Source organism: Paralichthys olivaceus, chromosome 14 (assembly GCF_024713975.1).
Source record: "Paralichthys olivaceus isolate ysfri-2021 chromosome 14, ASM2471397v2, whole genome shotgun sequence".
In the NCBI taxonomy this organism is placed as follows: Eukaryota; Metazoa; Chordata; class Actinopteri; order Pleuronectiformes; family Paralichthyidae; genus Paralichthys; species Paralichthys olivaceus.
In genome coordinates, this window is record NC_091106.1 from 18,879,098 (window position 1) to 18,901,853 (window position 22,756).

General features: G+C 40.2%; 1 protein-coding gene across 1 annotated transcript in view; it reads left to right on the forward strand.

The window, feature by feature from the left end:
• The window catches only part of arid5b (AT-rich interaction domain 5B), a 75,005-nt gene that overhangs the window by 26,260 nt on the left and 25,989 nt on the right, over nt 1-22,756 (forward strand). The window contains exon 4 of the mRNA XM_020096580.2: nt 7,396-7,626. Within this exon, the coding sequence (XP_019952139.1) occupies nt 7,396-7,626 (231 nt within the window). The remainder of the gene's footprint in view (nt 1-7,395; nt 7,627-22,756) is intronic.

A 22,756-nucleotide genomic window follows, 5' to 3' on the forward strand; every position in this document is an offset into this window, starting at 1 on the left:
ATATCACATCCGCCCCGTGTTGTTGAATATCATTTTGTCATATTTCTGAACCAAACACTGTGCACATATATTACAGCGTGTTGCTTTTACAGTGTTGGAGTAGATGGATTCTGTATTTTTACTGTGCAGTGTCTCATGACAGTTACTGCAGCTGATGACTTTAACAGTCTGCTGCAGCAGGCTCTTTTACACTAGTCCGTTATTTCCCATTTAATATGTTTTTAAAGGACTTCAGCTCATAAATCACAAAAGTTTTTCTAAACATGCAACACTGTGAAGGTTTACATGCAAAAACCTCTTTTCAGATGGTTTCTCTCAAAAACTAACATAGACTTAAAACGAATAATAAAACAACCAAAGGTAAAATAATACTTAAATGGATATGAAGAGAGATTAAATGAAAAATACCAAAAGCAATAGATTAAAAATAAAAAACAAATATTTGAGGATTAAAATATTGTCCATAGCAGATGAAATCAAGGTCTCAAACTCGACTCAAATTGAAAGCCAGTGAGACGAAGATAATAGGAAATAAGATTTTGTCCCACTAAGGCGAAGTTTACCGTGTTACAGCAGCAGATTTTAAATCTGTATCTAAGATTCTTCATCATTCTGTCGATTGATTTTACGGATCCATTGAATCCTCATTTCACACATGAAATGAAACAGTAAAGTTGAAACTATCCTTCAATGTTTTGTAAATGCAAAGATATTTGAATACGTTCACATGGGAGCAGCTGGGAACTCAACAACAACACACGTCACAACTGTTGACATTTCAGTGTTTGTTAGCTGAAGCCATGATTAATCTACTAATAGTTTAATTTCAAGTCAGCACAGTGACATTACTGGTTTCCTGTGATGATTCGTCTGTTTCCAAATGCAATGGTGTGTTTGAGGGAAATCCGATGACCGAGATTTCCAGGAAAGAGAGAAAAGTCAGCTGCTAAAAGGATTAAATTCTTGAGTCGTTTTGAGAGGAATCACATTTTTTTGGACGACGGACAGGAAGCAGACACAGATGTTGTGAAAAGGCTGATACGACTCTGGCTTTAAGATAAAGTTGCTGTTTGGCAGGGAACTGTCACATTTTCTTGTTTCCTTTACACACCAGCAAATGTTTTATTAGCATCTTGAAAGTCACACAGCTCTGAATAGAAAGCAGGGATTGTCTGGAGCCAGGAAATCAGTCAAATCTGAACCAGTGGTATGAACCTCGGACTTATTTTTCTCTTTCTTTCTTTTTTTTTTTTACAGTTTTATTTTATTTCTTCAAATCAATACGTATAAAAACACAAGCCCTGCACTGGAACTATTCATTTTGTTCATGCTCTGCTCCCGTCCTTGCTTGTAAAGGTGTTTGATTAAATGAGGCACTGGAAGAATAATATTGCTCAGTGACAGGTGTTTGTATGTTTTTGTCTTGAGAAAATCAACAGACATGGCTTTTCTTTGAGTTCCTCTCCTCTTTCATTTGTGTGGCATCAGATCCCCTGGGTCATGATTCATAGCAAAAGCACAATCCTGCAAAACCACAGCACTAACACACACTGTATTGATTCATTGTGCCGTTTCTTTAAAGCCACCTTTGGTTAAAACAGAACCTGGAACACTAATATGATTCTCTGAATAAGAAAGACAAAGACCGACAGAAAGAAACTATGACTGGCTGATGTTGTTTTTAAGATTTTCCAAGCCTCAAATGGTTTTAACAGACCATCCATTTTAAATAATTGTCTCGCCAACATCAGGGGGCGGCTGACTCATGAAACATAAATTTGAATCATTGATCCTGACGATGTTGCACACACAGTTCAGTCTCTGTAGTTCCTGTGTTTGAAAATGCAAAATCAGAAAAGATTCCAGTTTGCATTCGAATTTGCACTTTTGAAATCTGCTTCTGTCGAGCTTCTTTAATCTCGGAGACGTAACAAAGATCAGTCCCATCCTGTCGTCTCAGGTCACAGTGAACCTCATCCCAGGCTTTGTCATGTAATGTGATGCACTTTTTTCTCAAGCAACTCTGTCGAGCGTGAAGCGTCTGCAGCTTGAAGTTCTGCTGCCAGAAATAAGACTATAGAGTTATGCTAATATCACTCCTGCGTGTGCCTCTTTCAACTAACTGCATGTTAACATTGATTTTAAAGTGACTCTAGTCAGTTTGCAGGCTTTGCATGACAAAGTTCCAGTTAGCAGTATTTTGCAGGATCGTCAGTTGTGACATCTGTAGTCTTCAACTGTCTAATAGATCAGGTTGTTTTCACTCGTCTCTTTGACAGGTACAACTTATAAATCTGTGAATTATCTTTTCTGTGTTGCTCCTGAACTCTGCGTCAGTCTTCACTTTTCATTCGACCTTTAGAGAACATAATGTTCACCTTCTTAACCTGTTGCTTATTCCTCTGATCATTTCCTGTAACTTAATCCTATTTCCTCCTTCCCGGTAACTTATTTGTAAACTACAAGGGAACTCAAGGCTAATTGGCCAATTTACCACCACATTGCATATACATGTAATGCACCAGATACCAGCTTCTGCAAACTACATTAAACATTGGCAAAATATCAATTCTCGGAAAAAAGCTGAAGTGAGAATTTGTTACTGAAACAGTAACTGAAAACAGCTCACTCCCTTTAAATGCTTATTTTGATTCACAGAAACTGAACCAGATCTTATACAATAACAGCTCTCTACACAAGGCTGAGTAGTTTTCTTGCATTATTTTGTGAAATTCACATAAATTTGACAAACCGCTCATGTAATGTGAAAAAAATTTGATCCCGCTCCTGATCTTCTTCCTTGTCCCACAACGCACCACTTCAACGAGTTTCATGCTAATCCGTCTTGTGCTTTTTGTGGAATCATGCTAACAAACAAACGGTGCGGTTTATTAATTATTAATGCGGCACAACACAAAAGAAGGGGTCACTCCTGCAGTGTTTGCGTTCATAGAAAGCTGAGGGACTCAAGACAATGAAAAGAGTGAACAAATTTGAAGCAAGAGGCCAAAATATTCTAATTTTTAATCCCTCGGATGAGTCAAGCTCCAAAAACACTGGATCCTACATAAGGCAACTCGATAGCGTCTCTTGGCTCGTAAACCTTCGTGTCTTTTATAATCCACTCCCCCCTCAGCTTGTAACACAAGCTTTCAGATATAAATTCGTACCGTGCAGGGATATTATTTTTCAGACTTTTGAAATCATTATGCAACTGGTATAACAAACCATGTAAACAGATGTTTATGTGTGAAGAGGCACTTTAGTTTCACACATTAACTGGAGTTCACTTGTCCTGGTTACTTCCACATGTGTGCAGATCATGAAATGCGGTGTAATACATATATTTGCCACTTAACTGTGAGCGTACTTCATCAGTTTACTGTTGCGCTGTAGTAGAATTTATTGAGTGGCGCACTGACTGAGCGGTTGTAAAGTCAGCTGTCCTGTAGAGCAGTTATGACCCTGACACTATTGTTGTTTATGAGGTCAGGAGCTTTACAGCGTGTTCTGAAAATAATCTGCCGCACCACAGCTGTTTGATCAACACGCTACAGCACCGGGAGCGGATGGACAGACAGAGGGACAAACAGATCCAGAGAGAGAGAAACAAATTGCATAATGTCTTCCAGCTCTCCGGCGACACAGCCACAGCCCAAACCAATTAGAAAGCTTACGTAAAGATAAGGGCGTCCTTTATTTGGAAAGGTCGGGGCTTTAAGAACAAAAGGAATTCTTAAAGTGTTAAAGTGGTACATTACATGCACCGGCACACACACACACACACACTCATTCAGACATGGCGCCTTTGTACCATTATTAATGCCCTGCAGCTCGCTCTCCAAATTGAATCTAATCAAGTGAAATGTTGTGAGGATCCTCGGGAGAAAGAGCAGGTCTGACGGTGACCGCTTACAATAAAATCCCTGACATTTGGAAACAAAGCCTGCTCCACCTCTGAGCTGTAATTTCATACTGCAACTGCAGCGATATGTGATGGATGTGTGTGTGTGTGTGTGTGTCTGCAGTGAATGTGCATGTATGCAAGGAAAAGTGTGTGTATACATCTGTGGGCTTTGTGGCACCTACCTCCCGAAACTCTGTGTGCATGCGTGTGCATGTGCGTGCTCTCTGAATGGCTTGAATAATTTCTTTTGAAGTGGTCGTCGTATTGGAGTACAGTGGAACTAATTACGCTGATTGTCGGGAATGCAGCTGCAGTAAATATGTCACGAGTGCTGTCCTTCCTGCTCTGGTTCTGCTGCACTTTCCAGCCAAATTGTGTCGACCTGCAGCTTGACGAGATAAAACCCCAAAAAATGCAAATGGGACAAATGCATTTTTAAAAATAGACCTGTTAAAATTGACTCTTCAGATGATGCTCACTAGTTAGTGAAATATTAAACACAGCAGCACCCAGAGCTTTATAAAAGCAGACAGGACAGTGAATAATTCATATAAAAATCATGTTTCAAACTGCCTGACTCTGCTTCATCAACTGTTGGACCGTGTAGTCGGCTTTGTAAGCTACAAAAATATTAGCCTTTAAAACAACAGCTTTTAAGTCTCGATACAAAATGTGACATTGAACAAAGCTTCAAGGGACAAGGCACATGAACTGTGTGTGTGTGTGTGTGTGTGTGTGTGTGTGTGTGTGTGTGTGTGTGTGTGTGTGTGTGTGTGTGTGTGTGTGTGTGGGTTTTGATTTGGGCGATATCCGCTCACACCGTTGACCTGAGTTGTATTAACTGCTGAGATCATGTGTCATTTTCTAATGATATAATCATAAGATAAGAAATAAGTTATTATCACAGTCTCAGGTTTTCTTCAGGGAGCATTGGACCAGATTCAGCATCATATGACTGCGAAGCTGAAACAATGACTCAAATCAGAAGAAACTTCTCATTAATGAATATTTTCAATTATATCTATCTGAAAACTTTTTCGTCAGGTGATGTGACAAAACAAGACGTTTTAAAACATGTTTAACTTTGGCTTTTGGAAAAAATGAAAATAATAAGTGGCATTTTTTTATTTTCTGACATTTTATGAAAAAAAAACAATTCATAAAATACACAAAATAATTGAAGAGACTGATTGAAAGCGAAAGTAATGATTAGTTACAGGTTATAAAAACAGTAGTTCCCTGTAGTGTTAACAGCCATAAGTTTTATTTGCATGAACTCGAAAGACAATGTACTGAAAGAACAGGTTTTTACTGTGTCACGTTAATAAAATGTACAATCTTCTGGTTCAGTTCGTGTCGTAAATGAAAGGTATTATGCAAATGATTGAAAAGTCATGAACGGATATTATTTATGAACATACAAAAGAGAAATTTGCTTTTCAAGTTAAACCCTATACACATCTTTTAGGTTTTAGAGGCTGAAAATTTCTGAATTCTCTTAAAAATGTTCCTGTGACTTTTTATGCCTCTGATACTAAAAGAATTGTAGTTTTTTAAGACTTTGTGTTGCTGTTTTTTTTTTTTTTTAAGTGAAACTCACTCTTGTAACCGTTCAGCAGTGAGTTTATGGTGTTTTATTACCCGGGGATGACAGTCTGTCAGTCAGACCCCCGCTCTGGCCTGGACTGAAATATCTCAAGAAGGATTTGATGGATTGCTGTGAAATCTGGTGCAGATGTTAATGTTCCTCTCAGGATGAACAGTAAAAACTGTGCTGATCCCTCAACACTCATCCTCCGTGCAGCAACATCAGTAGAAATCAAAACTTGTATTTATCTAATACTTTGGTTTATGACTACATACTGGCATTACTGCTCACAAAACACTCCCATCAAACGTTACACAAGAACTCAACATTCATCTCAAAGCACTTCCATACTGTACAATCCCACAGTATCCGTATATGAGCCCATAAACAGTTTGATTTGTCTACCAGCGTCTCCTCCTGGCTCTTGTGGCAGTTTATTGTTTCGGCTCAGTCGGTACATCCTGTTCTGAGCTTTTCCAAACAAAGGGAAAGATTTGGTCACCAGTTGAAAACTGTCACAGGTGAAAGCGCATCAATCAAACTTACTGACTGTCGGAGGAACATTAACTACACTCACATGTCACACATCGACAATAACAACACCAACGTGATGATAACATCTGACTGATGGGAGGTTCTACATTTACCTTTAAAACAGAGCTTAGTCGTTAGGCAGCAGGTTCAGATTACTCCTTTACTTCTCAAAAGGTATTTTAGATTAGATTTTATATTCTTACATTTACAGATAACAAGTTCAGCTATCAGGAAGTCATCACACCTATTGTCTAAATTGTGCAGATGTGCCAACTCGAACAAAAGACCCTGTCAAGCGAAATTGGAAGCACATAGATGTTCTTCTTGTCATTCCTCTTGTCTCATTAACTGCGATGCATGTCACGCAAACATGCAGCCTGACCACATTAGTGTGTGTGTGTGTGTCTGTGTGTGTGTGCACAGCGAAAGTGTGAGACTTTGTGAAACTTGTTGTGTCACAATGAAACAGAAGCATCGGAACATGTTGATTCCTGCATGATGCATTTACTGAAACACGCGGCGAGATCGTTGAGATATGAATCCAAGATATTGTATATGAAGAGAGTTGTATATGAGAGAGAATGATTCAAAAGTTTGTTTGGAACTCGACAATATAACATATTTGCTTGCCAGCGGTTATTGGGGATAGGTTTTTGGTAACGCTTACATAAAAAGTTTTTAATCATACATATTTACTGTTGACGGGTGGCATGGCGGTGCAGTGGTTGTCTCCCACTCGGAGGTGGTACCCATGGTCGCTCTGTGTGGAGTTTGCACGGCCTCCACGGTGTCAGCGTGGGTTTTTCTTGCAGCTTTCTCCCACAGTTTGGTTCAGGTTAGCTTCATTGGAGACAATAAATTGACTGTAGGTTTGGACGTGAGCGGGAATGGTTGTCTGACTCTATACATCAGCCCTGTGATACGCTGGCAAAATGTTCAGGGTGAACCCAGCCTCTCACCCAATGTCCGCTGGGATTGTCGAGGGATTGTGGGATAGATAATGGGTGGATTTCCCATTTAGTTTTTGCTCATCAAAAGTTACAGAAGGCCCAGAGTTAAAGTGTAATATCTCATCAAACATACTGAAACCTTACAATTTAAGGTCAGTGGAGTAAAAGGATCGTATTCACAGCCCAGTGGCAGTAGATGAGCCAGAATATAAAACAGCCAAAGACTGATCTCTGAGCGAGAATGAAGAACTAAAAAAAGAAATTGAAGAGTGAAAGTGTCGTGTAGAATTTACTGCAGCCATTCTCCACAAATCTTAAAGGAGCAGTTGAGTAACAAATGTTCGCTGTTGCATTTTGAATCAAACTATGTATAAACTCTGTGGACCTTCTAACTTTGTGTCTGTATTTTTTTCCAGGCCAGGAGGAGGACGGGCAGAAGGTGTTAGTCCTCAGTTATCCCCAGTATTGCCGCTACCGCTCGGTTTTGGCACGGCTCAGCCAGCAGCCATCCTCTCTGCTCATCGACCACACGGTTCTGGCGCTGGGCGGCATTGCTGCATTGGGCGGGAGCACGAGGATCCTGTACTGCAGGGACACCTTTGAGCACCCTGCCCTGCTGCAGAACGAGAGCATCTGTGACGAGTTTGGTGAGTACAGCGACGGGAGATTTGATTTTACCCTTTTAGATAATTTATTTTAGCGGCTCCTTCAAAATGCCATCTTTCAATTAAGTCATTTAGGTTTCTCTGACCTTTTGTTAAAGTTGCTTTTTTAGTGGAAAATGAACAGTGTTTAATTTTTAGGGTCAAGAAATGTAGTTCTATTCTGAAAGTCCAGAAAGTCTACTTGAGTCCAATTAAAACCTTGATTTGCTTAAGGGCAGCTTATCAAAAAGAAAACCATGAAAGGGAAAATAGAAAGGAGCTACTGTATCTAAAACCAAATACAGCTGCTGTCCTGTGAAATCATGCATCTGCAAAACCACAGCAGTTCCTGAGAAAAACTGCTCTGTGCAAAGGTTTGTGACAAATGTTTTTCTCAGATAATCCAGAGGGGTTTTAATTATAGCAGGGCTTTGGTTTTACACATCAAAGTCTGTTTACAGTTCTTGGCGAGCAGTAATGCTTTGTGGATCAAATATTTTTTTGCATAAAGACTACAATTCTGAAAAATGAGATTGAGATCAGGGACGTGTAGAGTTATGTGTTAAGTGACCTCAGCAGATCACTGACGGTTTCCACAGGTTCTCTTGCTTGAGGCTAGCAGCCTGACACGCTACATTAGCAGCTACTAGCATAACACACCTGAATCTCCTGTTTAGTTGTCGGTGGTCAAGTTGTAGGTTTGCAAGGAAGAATAATGCATGGGGAAATGTCTCTTTTTAAAAATTGTACTTTTTCTCTCATTCGCTCACAAAATCCAAAATGTTTCTTTGGAACAATGCGCAACCCAGGAGGCTGTTCTACGCCTCACTTGTTTTGGCTTCGAGTAAAAGGAATATAAAAAGAAAGAGACAGTCAAAACAGGGATTATTTTCAGTAGTTGTAATTTGGATTTGTGTCAAGATCATGGGTTTTTATGCTGTGGTCTCATTTCTGCCCTCACACTTTTTTTTATGTTGTAATTCCTCTGATTTGTCCATTTAGACTTGTCATGGCTCAACTAGACCAAAGTCATCTGAACCCAACATGTTTTTGATCGATTTAAAGAGTCATTATGCTTTCAATATGTTTTTCATTAAGGAGCACGAATGACTGCCATTTAAAAACGCTCGCCCGTCACACCTATAAAAATCATTTTGTTGTTCCACTGAAGAATTCTGCTGGAACACGCCATCTACTGCGCTTTCCCTGCCGCTCATGAATCCACACATTTTATTAACGCTGCGCCGTCTAAGACAAAGGAATATTGTGATTCATCTCTCTTTACATTTCCTCTGGTCGGCAGCTCGCCGGAGCTCGGCGGACCCTTGTGAAGCATCAATTTGACATTCACAGTAACGGCTCCTCTGGTCAGAAGTCATTGTTTTTCTTTTCCTCTAAATTTACCAGTAGGTAATTGCATTTTAAGAGAGCAGCAAAGGTGAGACCAGAAGGGAAAATGGTTTTAAGCATAGGAAAATAAGTTATGAATAGTAACGCTAACATCCTGTGGCTGCTGTTGCTCATTCACTTGGCTCAATAAAGCCATTCCTCTGTGAGCCACATTTAAGCTAAAGGTTTATTTTCAGAGCCTAAGGGAGTTCTGCTTCTTTCTTTTTTTTTACTAAGGCAGATTTCTAATGTTATTCACATGAAGGTTTACTAGGTTCGAAGCAGGTTTTATTTCTGCTTGGATTGCTGCTAGGAGACTTGTTTGTGATTGGTTTCAAAACAGCAGAGCTAAGTAATTTCCATCATTCTGCCAAGTGAACCAAGGCCTCAAGGGCGTCTTACGTTTGGGCACAAACACATAGATGAATGTTTTCACATATTCATGTAGAAACAGCTGCGGAGTAAAGTTCTCGTTCTTTACGCCAAATTAAATCCACCTTTATTAGGATAAATACCAGCACCGTGGACATATCAGAAGTAATACTGGGCATCTGTGAAATATTAAAAAGTAAAAAATGTATCCGGGGAATGTTTTAGGACGATTTCTGTGTTTCCCTCAATGCTAATTCTGACCTTTCAGATTCAGCCAAATCTGCTGTGGCAGCTCTAATAGCCGTCCGTCTTGTCGAAGCTAATTCATGAAAGTGTGTCAAGCTACCTCAGGGGGTAGAAAAGACGAGAGGGATCAGTTAAAAAAAAAAAAGTGCTATCGCAGAGTTTGAGCACGGCTGTCGGTGCGGTGCTGTGTGAGGTGGTGAAATCCACTCTTTTCTTGGTAGCCTGGTTATAGATGCAACACTGCAGTAAATGTATGTGCATCATGTACAGATTAAGCAGAATGAGTTTTTTTAATGTGAGCATGAAAAAAGAAATGCAAATGTCTCCTTCAGACTCATCAGCGTGTTTGGAGGTGAGTAATGAAACGCCGACGTGCTCCGGCTGCTGCTCCTGTTTACATAATGACTGATGTCCTCGGTGTTTGCTCTGACTTTACTCGATGATGTAAGGTCGTTCCTGGGATGACAGCGACAGTTGCCGGAGACTGCGCTTTATCTATCCCGATCTATATTTTCGTGTTTCTTTTTTTATTCGTCCACGTCACCGATGGCATCCCAGCCTTTGAACCAGCTCGAGCAAAACTGCAGTTGCGTCAGTCACCAGATCTTTTAGTCCTGTGATCCATATTCATGTTCAGCACCGCCTGTCACCCCTGCAGCTGCTTCGCTAGCGGAGAATGACACAGTTTTTGTTTATAATTATCATACATTCTCCGCCAGCGTGGATTGATTATACCCCTGCTACTTTGTGTCCTCAATTTAATTACTATGCCAGAAGAAATGTAATATTGCCTCAGAAAAAGAAAAGAAAAGTTGCATGTGGGAGACCTTGCTGGTAAAAAACTAAATATTATTGAGGTATTGTGTGGTGTGCTGAATGTAAAACAAGCTCTTATATAACATATAGTATAATGAAGGTGTTACCTACTCAGCTGTACTATAATAATATTGGCATTACCAAGGTTCCTCTGCTGCGAGGAAAAGCCAGAAATAGTTTGAGTGGGCCGGGCCTCTGAGGCGCTGAATGACAGATGACAAGGTTCAAGGTTTTGTTATTAGCCGCCATAGCTGTCTGCTGAGTGTTACTCGCATTCATTTGGCGGCGATACCGTATGTGCTAAAAAGCAAAAACATAAACATGTGTAAGCTTGTCGCAGAGGTGCCCCGTATGATATATTTAAACAAGTTCGTCGCGGAGCGCCTTGACAGCTCCTCGTTTGGGCATCTGTTAAGGAAAATATTATGAGCAACATTTTTCCCCTATTTCTCTAATTCTGAAGTTATGCTCCCAAACTGCTGACCTTCCTCTCCCCTCCCCGCCGCCAGCCCCTCGGAAACCCAACACCCCTTGTGTGCACATTGCTTAAATCAACAGTATTTTTGAAAGTTAGTGAGGCAATCATGTTTGAGGCAAAGCAGTTGAGAAGAGCTGCTCCCCTCCCCTTCTCCTCCTCCTCCTGCTCTTTCTCATTTGTCCTATATTCCCCAGGTCCCTCTCCTTGGCACAGAAAACTATACAGTACATGTCTTTGCTGAGCTCAGTGTGCGTTGTTTGAAATATCTCTCACTCGGAGCTGGTTTGATATTTATTAAAAAGAAAAATTTTCAGTGCAATCCAGCGTAATCCTCCAGGGTGGGATGAGCATAAAAACAATTTATTGCTTCAATATATTAACGTCGTCCAGATGCGCTGATCATAAACAGAATTTTACCGTCTGTTTTTGTACTGTTGCCGAATTCGGTCGTGCCTCGTGTGTATTTACGAGGGTGTTTCTGCACGTCTGAGTTATCTGTCTGGTCACTCACTTTTTCTCTGACGCTGAAAACCAAGCAGTGCAAGAGAAGAAGCGGTAAACATGCTAAAATGTTACCCCTGCACTGTGAGATAATATCTTTGAAAACATTCGGCCCCGCTCCCTTGATTGGGCTGGGTCACCAAACGAACATGCAGCATGATGTCATTGTTTCCACAACTTGAACCACTTTCTCTCTCGCTCTTTAAACATGAAATCAGATTAGATGAAATATGCATACGCCAATATCATCCCATGACAGCCCCGTCTGTTAATGTAATAGGCGAACTGCTTGCTAAGCTCATGTTTTCCCATCTCCTCTGCAGATTTGTGTTAACCGCCAGCCCATGAATTTTTCATCATCCATATGTCATGGTATACAGGGGCCATAGAGCAGGAATTTAGAGGAGAAAAGAGCACATGCTGGAGCTGTATAGTCAGATTTCATAAGCAGGACATGGACGCCATAAAACAATATAGTGAACATCTGGTGAAAATCCACTTATGATTCACTTTCATGTCCTTACATGTGGGTAAGATGATGCTTTTTACAGGAAGCGAAGAATGCGTATTTTACACTATATGGTTTTATACATCATATAACTCTACATGCTATGCTCTATGACTCGCCTGAGCACACTGTGATTTATTGCTCTACCTGGTTATGCACAGGCAGAATTAACACATTAACTAAAAGTGCTCTTTTCCACTGACTTCAGCAGCATTAGCATGACTTCCTGTTTGCTATTATCTCACCAGCCAACACCAACCAGCACATATTATCAGTTTTTCGCCATCAGTGCAGAGAGATAAAAAAGCGACTGGGTTTGGCATGAAGCTTATCAGAGGTCTGGACCTCAATCAAGGATTGTTTGTTAGTTTGTAAAAAAACAACCAATTTCTATGAAATTTTGTGGAAGGCTTTTTTTTTTTTTTTTTTTTAGCAATTTGAAAATAATTCATGGACCTTGATGGAAAAATAAATTCTGTTTATATGGACTGATGTTTTCGAGTGTGTGCGATTTAGTGCATCAAAACCAAAAATCTGGATCTATTGAATTTACATGTGGTTTCATAAGGGGACTGTCGGGCCTTGTAAATCTTAGTGCGAAGTTTCCCTCAGAAAACAAAAACCAGAGCAAGAAATTCCCAGATATACTTTTACTTCAGTTAATAGAATCATATCAGTGACTTTACATGTCGTATTTAAAGCAAATTATAAATAATTAAGACTAAAATCTCTCTGAGCAGTGTCCTCTGACAGTCCAGCTCTCTACATCTACATCAGATAAGAGGAATTAATGAAACTGTTGATACACTCAAACTTAGTCCCCTTCAATTATTACCATGTGCTCACAGCGACGGGCTGATAGTGAGTCATGTTCTCACTTCTTTTGCTTTTTGAGTTTCATCTCTCAGGTTACATACAGGCCTCCTGACCCCCCCGGAGGATGTGCCTGCATCCTGAGAGAATAGACAGCCGTTACTGTGCAAAGCTTAAAAAAAGTACTGCATCCTCCTCTGTGTGTTTATGTGTTAGAACAATCTCCTTCAAAGTCCAGTCCAGTGTTGAACATCAATTAAATATGCAACAGTAACAGATGGTGCTCTTTTTAATGATGATTTACATAAATACTTAATCTCTCAGAAAGTAAACATGTGATTCTAGGGTTATTGTATTAATTAAACTGAAACTTTTATTTATGCAGCATTTAAATGTTGTTCTATTAATTTGGTGCAAAGAAGGACATAAAAAGAACATTTGTATTATTTTCTAGATTGATGTAATCATGTAAATTGCAGGAAGTTGCTTTTTTAACTTCTATCTTCTGCTGAAAAGTCAACCTTTCAATATTTTACAATCAATGTTGCTACAATAACTATGAAAATACTTTAGCTGTGAAATATTTGCCCTGATTAAGTTTGTTAGTTATCCTAGCTGAAGGCATCCATACAATCTACTACCTTAAAGGCAAAGTTGCATTGTCCTGTTAAACATAATGAAGCTCTTGAATGCAATGTTTATCTGTGTGCAGACTTTTAAACATTAAACATCGGAGTGTCCTTGAACACACCACCTGAGACAGTTTCTTGGCTCCTGCCTGTGAAGGTAACACAGGATATTAACTTTGATAAAGGCGTTGAAGTGTAAATGACAGATATGACGTATATTAGGTTTAGTCAAATAGCAAATAGAGGAAAGAATATTTCTCCTGCATGTCCTAAACTTGTCCTGCGAAGTGAGTGATTAACAACTGCTGCATGACAGATGAATTAATGTGACAGGTCATCATCTGGCTCAGAGATAATAAGATGGGAAGAGTTTTTTATCTGGAGCAGTAATTCAAAACTCGCTGACCAGACTGAATTGACCTCATTCATGAGGTGTTTATTCCATGAATACTCTCACTGAATGTGGAAGAACCACTGAGCTTTAAAACCGATTCAGATAAAACAGACACTGAAACTTTGTGTTTGTACGTGAGTCATATTTTCACAGAATCCCAGATGTGAGTTGTGTTACAACTCCTGAATGTCCCTGATAAAAATTACAGAACAGCGTGTTGCAACCTGGAGTGAACACGTCTGACTCATCAGTGTAACTGTAGATGCTGTTTACAAAGTCTGTCTGTGCTGGCGGAGGAACAGGCTCATGAATGCAGCCTTGTAGCGGCTGCGTTAAATGTCAGACATCTTCCTCATGTCTGCAGGTTCAGGCTCGTTGCCGCCTGTTGTTTCTGAAAAGAGCTTTTGTAGCTTAAGTGACGTCAAAAATGGTTGTTGCGCCGCTGATGTATGACAGAAACAAAGTGAGGATTACTCAGTATGTGATGACTTTGATTGATGTCTCTGTTTTTTCCCCCGAATATGACAGAGTTTAAGATTCCTCTAAATCGCACAGCATCGGAAAAAAGTTTCAACAAATTGTCATGTTTATTATCATTGTTTATTTAAGAAAAAGATTTATAAAAGAAGATGACAGGGCCACTTCAGTGTGGGCTAGTTCCCCCCTGGCACCACCCCTGGATCTGCTCCTGGAAACAAGTGTAACTTTCTTATTTTTTCTGGAATATGCATCAACTTACCATAAATGCAAAGACCAGGAGAGAGAGTCTGTTGTTTTTCTGGAAATTCTTTGATATTTTGTGGGAATCAGCTCCAAAAATACAGTAAATTAGCATAAAAACAAGAAAAAAATACAAGAGCAGAAAGATAAAAGTATCCATTGGCCTATTTTGTTATGGGAATGATGATTATTTATAATCAGCGCGGCTTAACGGCGTGTAGCTTTTCAGAATGATAAAGTCCCTGTGATTGGGCTCATTGGCCGACTCAATCCCATCAAGTGTAACTAGAGCGTGATCTATTAGAATACATATGTTTTATTGATGTATGGGCCTCGTGTTTATCCTGGCATTCATTTATTTATAGGACGATGCTGTGATTTTTTCTTCTTCTCCTGCAGTAATGAATAGGATAAGCCTTGAAGCTTATCCACTGCTCCCTTTCATCTCTCCCTCTCTCCCCCCTCTCTCCCTCTCTCTTTCACTCTCTCTCTCTCTCTCTCTCTCTCCAAAAGCCAAATTGAAATACTGTATTTTTTTAAAGCTGCGGTCCTGCTGAGTTGTTGCTGCAGTCTGTCAGTATCAATGATGTGGAAGTGTTTGAAGGTTATACTGTTTTTTTTTTTGTGTGTTTTTTTTTTTGTTAAAGCAAATCCTCCACATTATATAACTTTGACTCTGTTTTACATTTGGCACTCTCGGAACAACAGGGTGTGTACGTAATTGGGACAGTCCCTCTGCGTGCTCTTAATGTTTTTTGGGAAAATGGGATTTATTTTTTAATTTCCTCTCTCCCGGAACAATGGCCACGAAAGAAAATACCACTTGCAAACACTTGGCTACAGGCAAAACAACTGAAGTGACATGTTCACTTGTCAGATATTTACAGCTTTTATTTTGCTGCGGCGTATTTGTTTTCTCCCGACAGCTGCGAGTTATTGCAGATTAATTACACAGAAAAATAAAAAATATTTTGCCTCGTTGGCTCAACACAGCACTTCTTTTTTTTTTTTTATTGCACAATAACACTGTGTATGTGTGTTGAGCTGAATAGTGGGTGAAGTCATTAAGCCCTCTGGGGTCAGAGGTCGCCGCATTCCTCAGTGTGTGTGTCAGTCAGTGGATCTGGGTTAAGATTAAACCCAGCCATGTCTCGAATGTGATGTGTGTTAATAAGTACTTAACAAGCGACGCTTCCATCATGAGGCGATCACATGAGGTGGACAGAACAAAGAGGGAAGGAAAGGAATGAGGGAAGAAAACAAATTTAAAAGGGGTGATTTGCTTCCTATAATCACGGCTTATTTTGACTATAAATTAAGTTTGTGGAATCTGTCTTGTAAAACACGGCACAGTGTGACGGCGTACCATAATTTCCTATTTACTTTGCAAATGGGGAGCTGGAGTCGACAGCCTTTATGAGTTTGCGCAGTAGTAAAGTACACACATTTACACCACTGTCGAAACACACACGCCGATGAATCCGATGAAAACGATTTCATAATCCGTCGCAATAATAAACTTCTTTGAACAGTTTAATTGGCTCTTCCTGGAACGGCACGGCTCCGCTTCATTTGATCTGATGAAAGAGTAATGTTGCTTCTCCCCAGGGGGAGCATGCACAACGGCGCACAAATAATGAATTAAGAACACTAGCCTTTTTTTTCTCCTTTCCAAATGACTGCCATAATAAAGCAGGAGAATTCATACCACACTTACATCAGTTTCTCCCTAAATTGCTTTCATGTTTACTTGCTTGTGTGTTTAATTTTCAGAGGCTGTTTTTAAGTGAAAATAATCCTGATTCCTGGAAGGACAATGGATTGAGGTCACTCTGTAATTGATTGTCATCTGAACGAGCTGTTGTCGTTAGAAGCATTTGTTAAAAGGTTCCAGAGATGTCGCTCATGTGCAATTATGAGAGAAGATAAATCTACCCTGCTCTGGTTTAAATAGCCCTTAAAGTTAAAACTAAAATCTCAATTTAAAGGCATGTGGTGGATCTGAGAGGGGAAACTATAGAAGGCTCTGCAAAAAAAGGAAAATGCACGTGTTAAATTGAAACTGACAAAGTCTTGATGGTTTGGGAGAATGTCCTGTTTCCTGGGCCGATGAATATTAACAGTGACAGTCTGAATGGAGAGTCTGTTGTACAGCAACAGTATGGTCACAGAAATGAGCTCATTACTGGCAAGTACATCACGTATGTGCACACAGACACCCAGTGAAACACATTTATCTTAATATTGCTGCGGTGATAATATTCCATTTACATATGTAAATCGTAACCCCTGACGTGCTCGATCCTGAAGGCAAAGGAAATCAGTGTGAAACCCAAACCATAACCTCAACCAAAATTATTCTCAGTTCTATGCCTGAAAAATCTCTTTTCCTAGTATGGCTTGGCAGGAGGACCATCACACACACACACACACACACATGCATTTTAGAAAGCACTCCTGGCTTAAAGAAGCTAAAAGAACGATTTACACGATTTTGTAAGTGTGAGATAAAAATATGAGCGAGTATTTTTAATGTCCTGGTAAACACACGCTTGCTGGGATGTGGGCTTGTCTCCATGGCAACGCCAGTCAGAGCGTGCCCAGCCTAGCGTTTTGACAGGTTCTCCTGATGATGATTGATAATTACTACCTGACTTGTTGTCCCAGTCTCCACAAACATATGGCGCGAGCTGGCCTCCGCCATATATCTGACAAAATGTTCCCTTTTCTGATAATAGCTTTTTAATGTTGCGTTTTGTTGTGCATGGATAGCAATCATACCCCCGCCATGCACACACACACACACACACACACCCCTCCCACCCCTTTGTAATTACATTTACTGCTGTTCACATAGTTATTACAGAGAGGAAAGAGAAACAGACAGAAGAAGCCGAGGAGTGGGAGAAAGTCAAAAAGAGGCGGGAGGAGGGAGAATTGATTTCACTTTGAATTGATGTATTTTCTCCCACTGCTGCTGGATTCAGTTTCTTTTTTTTTTTTTACAAATTGTCAGGATTATCACAAAGAAGCAGCATTTTTTTCTGACAGCATAGTCACCTATTAGAATATAAACAGCAGATAATGGCCACGGTGGCGGGCTGTCTCATAAAATCGCTCTTTATTCCATATCCGTGCACAGAGCGTTTTATTATGCACTGTGTTTGCATGCAGAGAGCTCATATTTGGATGCAATTGGAAGCAATCTTGTCGTGTTCATAGAGGCTATAGAGGACATCGATCTATAAACAGTATTTATCTACTGCGCACCATCTTGGATCTTATTATGTGAGATTTCAGACCTCACCAGCACTTGAAACCTCTACTAAACTCAAATTAAGGGTTAAGGTGCATTATCTTCCTCTCAAGGTTTCAGCTCCAACTTCTCACGACTCCTGTTTTCTTTATTATAAAAATGTGCTAATTTGTTTCTCAGAATGTGGAGGATAAGATTTCTTTGTTTTCATTCATATTAGTCTCAATAAGTGCTTCCAGGAACAGGAACATTATCAGCAACACTCTCTCGCTCATTACGTCTTGCCCTCTAAAGTTAAACTAAATCAAATAAACTTGTTAGCTCCGACTGCTTGATCTTACACGTCTGTAGTTCATAAATTGGCAGGGGCGACAGGTTCGACTACATCCTTATTGGTTAATATAATGCGTGGCACACCTGCAGTATTGCAGAATGTGCAGCACTCCATGGAAACTGAAGTCATTTCTAATAGTGTGTGATTGAGGTCTGCCACAGGCTACGGCAACAGACAGGCTCTGTGAAGGAGATAATGATGCATGCACACACAGCTGTCAGTCAGCCGGCTGAGGGGAATCGTCTTTGAGGAAAATAAAAACAGACTGCAGTCGATATAATGCAGCAGTATTTGTGTAAGAGATGATGGGTTTGGGAAATGGGGTGTTAGAGCTGTCGCTACAAGGGGAGGTGATGTGGGGAGAATCTCCCCAGACCAGAAAACCTCACGTGGATTCCTGTCTTTTTGCAGTGTTACTATATTTGTACATTCATACTGAAGTGTTTAACAGATAGAGAATAAGTTTAGACAGAGGATATGTCCAGCCTATATTACAAAAATATGTTTTTCTTTTATACTATAAACCGTTTGATAGAGTTGGTTTAGTTTGTTAAGGAGATTCTGTCTCAACCCTATAATAAAGGAGATCATTGTTAGTTTGTGGTGCGAGAGTTTTGAAAACCTGTGTCCTTGTGACTCTGTATTGTCCACAAACGGCGATGAGCATGATGTCTATTAGAAAGTAAGTCCAGTGAAAACCAAACCACAGGCACGTGTATTTATGTGAACAAAGTGGAACATTTAGACCCTCAAGTTTCAACTATAGGGAAAATAAAAATTACATATTGCAACATTAAATGTACTTTTCCAATGTTGTGTGCAACACAAGCAACATTCAATTCACCTCCCTTGTATTTAGGGAAAATGTCTTAAGTCCTGAACATATTTAGAGAAACAAGGTTCAAGAAATGAAAAGAAAAATATATATATTTGTTAATCTGATGTGACCCTTCAATCAGACAGAGATCAAGGTGTTGTGTGGTTAGAGAGACGTGTTTACACGGAGCTGTTGAGGACCGATGGATGAGTCGGCTGCACCTCAGGGGGACTGTGTTGTTAGAGCTCTTTTAGTAACAAGCCGGACTAATCCCTGCCTTTTATTCAGGCTCATGCTCTAATAGCCTTGTATTACAGTGATGTTCAGGGTGGCAGTCGTCAGGACAAGACTTCCTGATACATGTGCTGTCTCCAGATAAACACCCCTGTTCACGGACGCTGAGCGTTCTGTCACTGCTCTCCTACCTCGTTCTCTCCTTTGGCGGTTGTTGGTTGTTGTCCTGGCAGAATGTGGTTGTTTTTTTTGTATTAACAGTAACTGGTATCTTCTGTCGAGCTAAATGTGTGTCTCATTAAATTCAGAATAGCTCTGAGCCACGGAGGAATAAAAATATCTTCTTATAGTCCTGTTGCATTCACGGGTGAATACAGGCATGAACATGACACCAGCCGTGAATATATTTCAGTTTTATTGATGTCAAATCCCCCTGAGACTGATCTAATAAAAATCTGTGTATCTTCACTTTCAGCTGTGAAATGTTTTGCGGTTTATCAATGATGATCTCTCGCTGTATAATTATGAGAAATTAATTAACACTGTTTCATCTATCAACCTACGAAGGTTTTGATGATTTATAAAAACAATGCACTCTGTCCGCCTACACACTCTGTCTCACGCCGTGGGTGTGTTGTGTAATTTCTGATGATTGCAGTGATGAGAGATGCTTCAAGTATCATTGTTCGTTAATTTTTTTCTTTTTTCTGTACGGTCAGTGTGTCTCAGATGACTCCGTGCAGAAATGTGCCCGGAGCGCAGGAACAGAGGAATAACTCTGCTGTCAGATGTGACACAGTGAGAATTATGAGCACATCAAAAATGCCTGGTATCAGGACGTGGAATTCGGCGGTGGCTACCGTCAGCAACAAAATGATGGAGCGGAGGGAGCGCCTCATATACTCACTGTTTTACATATCGAACATCACCAGGCTAGTTCCTGTTTCAGATGTTGGGCGGCACAGTGAAGTCAGTGATAGTTTGACCAGAGGAAAAAAACAGCTGTCAGTTTCCACAGATTTAAAATAAGCTAGATGCTAACAAGACAGACACTAAGTGTGACCTAAATGTAAAATAATACATCAATTAAACCACAAATATAAACTAGAAACTCAATACAGTGCATACCTCTGCCAAGGCCCAACCCTTGAATTGAATCAAGCTGCACCCAATTTCACACACTCATAGATGTCAGTCCCTAAATACGCCTGATATTTATTATTATTGATTATTCCCTGGGAAAAATGAATCCTGGATCCGTGTCCTGATTCGGATCCACACCAAAATGTAAAATGTTCTTCTCGGACCCCTACTACATCCTTCCACCAAGTTTCGTGCTAATCTGTTTAGTTGTTTCTGCGTAATCCTGTTCACAAACAAACAAACCGACCAAAAGAGACAAATAGACAAGGGGTGAAAACACAAGCTCCTTTGTGGAGTTAAAACCCATCAGGGATGATATATAAACTTATTCAACTTATTCTCTTTATTCCCTATCACATTAGCCGCCACCGTTGCTATATCGTGACTCTGGCATATCACTGAAGATCACGAGACCCGGAGTTTGTCTCCGAGACCCGTCCAAAGTAAACACAGACATAAGCTCCCTGATTTAACTCTTCTTGCTAACTGCCTCAGAATCTACTTAGTTGGTGAAAACTAATGTTTATGTAAAACTGAAGGTTATTTGAAAAGCCTTAGGAGGCTCCGCTGCTCTGCCTGATAAACGCTCTCGAGTTGTGTTCACTGGAAACAGATCTCACAGTCAGAACAGCTATCGAGAGCCTTGGCCTCACAGAGACAAATACCAGAAAGGTGCTTTAATATTGTTGCGGATAAAATGTTAGATGAATGTTTATGAATTAAGTTTCTGCTCCAGCTGGACACTGAGAGGACACAGATAAGAGAGAAGAGGTCTGAATATGATCCCGTGTAACATAAAGTGCAATGTATCCTCATTTATAACTAGTTTGAAGGCAAATGTCCCTCATATTTAATTTGTGTGTAAGCATGGGAGGATATATGCTATGCATGCATGTTCTCAGGTATTAAATATTTCATTAGGCATCTTGTTTTCAGAGTCAGCTTCCTGTTTGAAATTGCTCTCAGAGTGGTCGCATAGAAATATGAATAAAAACGACCAATACAAGTATTTTATATCATTTTTGGACTTATTGGCCAAACATATAAAACAGAGAAAGTACGAGAGAGCGAGGCACTGAGGCCGCCCTCTCTTCTCCACCACCATCAACATGTTTTTGTGCAGTTGTTCTGATGCGGAGCTGATGGTTTGTGTCAGAAAACCTTTTGATCAGAGTATGAATGTGAACAAAACAAACAAAATCAGACAACGTCCTAAATCATGAGTGGTCATGTGACATGCGTTTTCAGGTGCGTTAGCATGGACAGGGGATTAAAACCGACTCTGGCAAAAAACATATTAGTCTGGATGTGGAAACATTAACTCAGACGTGGACACAGAAACTTCTTTTCCAGTGTCCTCCTTAAAACGTGGCCAGAAATATTCGCTCAATGAGCAGAAATACTCGAAATGACTTCAACCTCTGAGATCCGTGATGAGCGGTGCAGACGCAGTGTCGCCCGTCAATGCTGCAGACGAATCACTCAGCGCTTGTATTTTTATATTCTCCCCGGTCCTGTCACCTCGCCTCCCCTGACACGTCCCTGCGCCTCCAGTCGAAAGTTAAAATGCTCCACCAAAGTGTAATATCACCTCACTGATCACACGTTTAACGCTCCGCCACTCCTCAGGCTAAAGCTTGTGTCTCAAGAGTTTCACCACAGGGCGTTTTCTATCAGGATTTATGTTTTATTCATTACTTATAAGGTTTTTATTTACTTCTCTTTTGACAAGTGCTATTTTCCTTGCGTGTAAATCACATTTTGCTTCTCATGAATCATAATTTATTTAATTCTATTCTGTTTCATTCAGTTTAATTTAAATTTGAGTCTCAAAACTCAGCTTCTGCTTTCCGTCGACGGAGTTCCTCTTTTCATCAGAATGATTGCTTCATCACGAGACCGTTTTTAAAATACGTGAAAATGCATCTGCTTTGTGTGTCTTCAAAAACTGCCTGTCGTGGTGTTTTATGTTTTATGAGCAGCTGTAAATTTCCAACGCACCACTGTAACCCTGTAAGTTAGACTCAAGTGACCTCCTTTGTGTTTGTGTGTGTGTGGGCGTATTCACAGGTACAGTTTCATAGACAGAGTTTAACCCAGGGGAGGATTTCTTCTCACCTGAGCAGATACAAACAGTATTTGTCCTGGAGCTGCGGTCACCGTGGTCTGGATGTTTTACAGATGACTTTACACTGTGTTTGGCTAAATAGATCCTTTAATTCCTCGGCTCCCTCATGTAACTCACAGAGGAGCGATTTGAAATTGACCGAGGGGATCTCGCTTGGAGTCTCATCGATTAAAACAGAGCTGAAATATGTCAATGTCTCCGTGCCACTTAAATAGTTGATGCATGTTTGCTCTAAACCTCTTTTTGTGGTCGTTTCATAGGTTTATTTTGGTTTAAGTTTCATGTCGGTATGCTTCCCTTCTGGGCACGCCACTCTAACTTAAATATTTCACTTTAGAAATCATTTGTTTACATA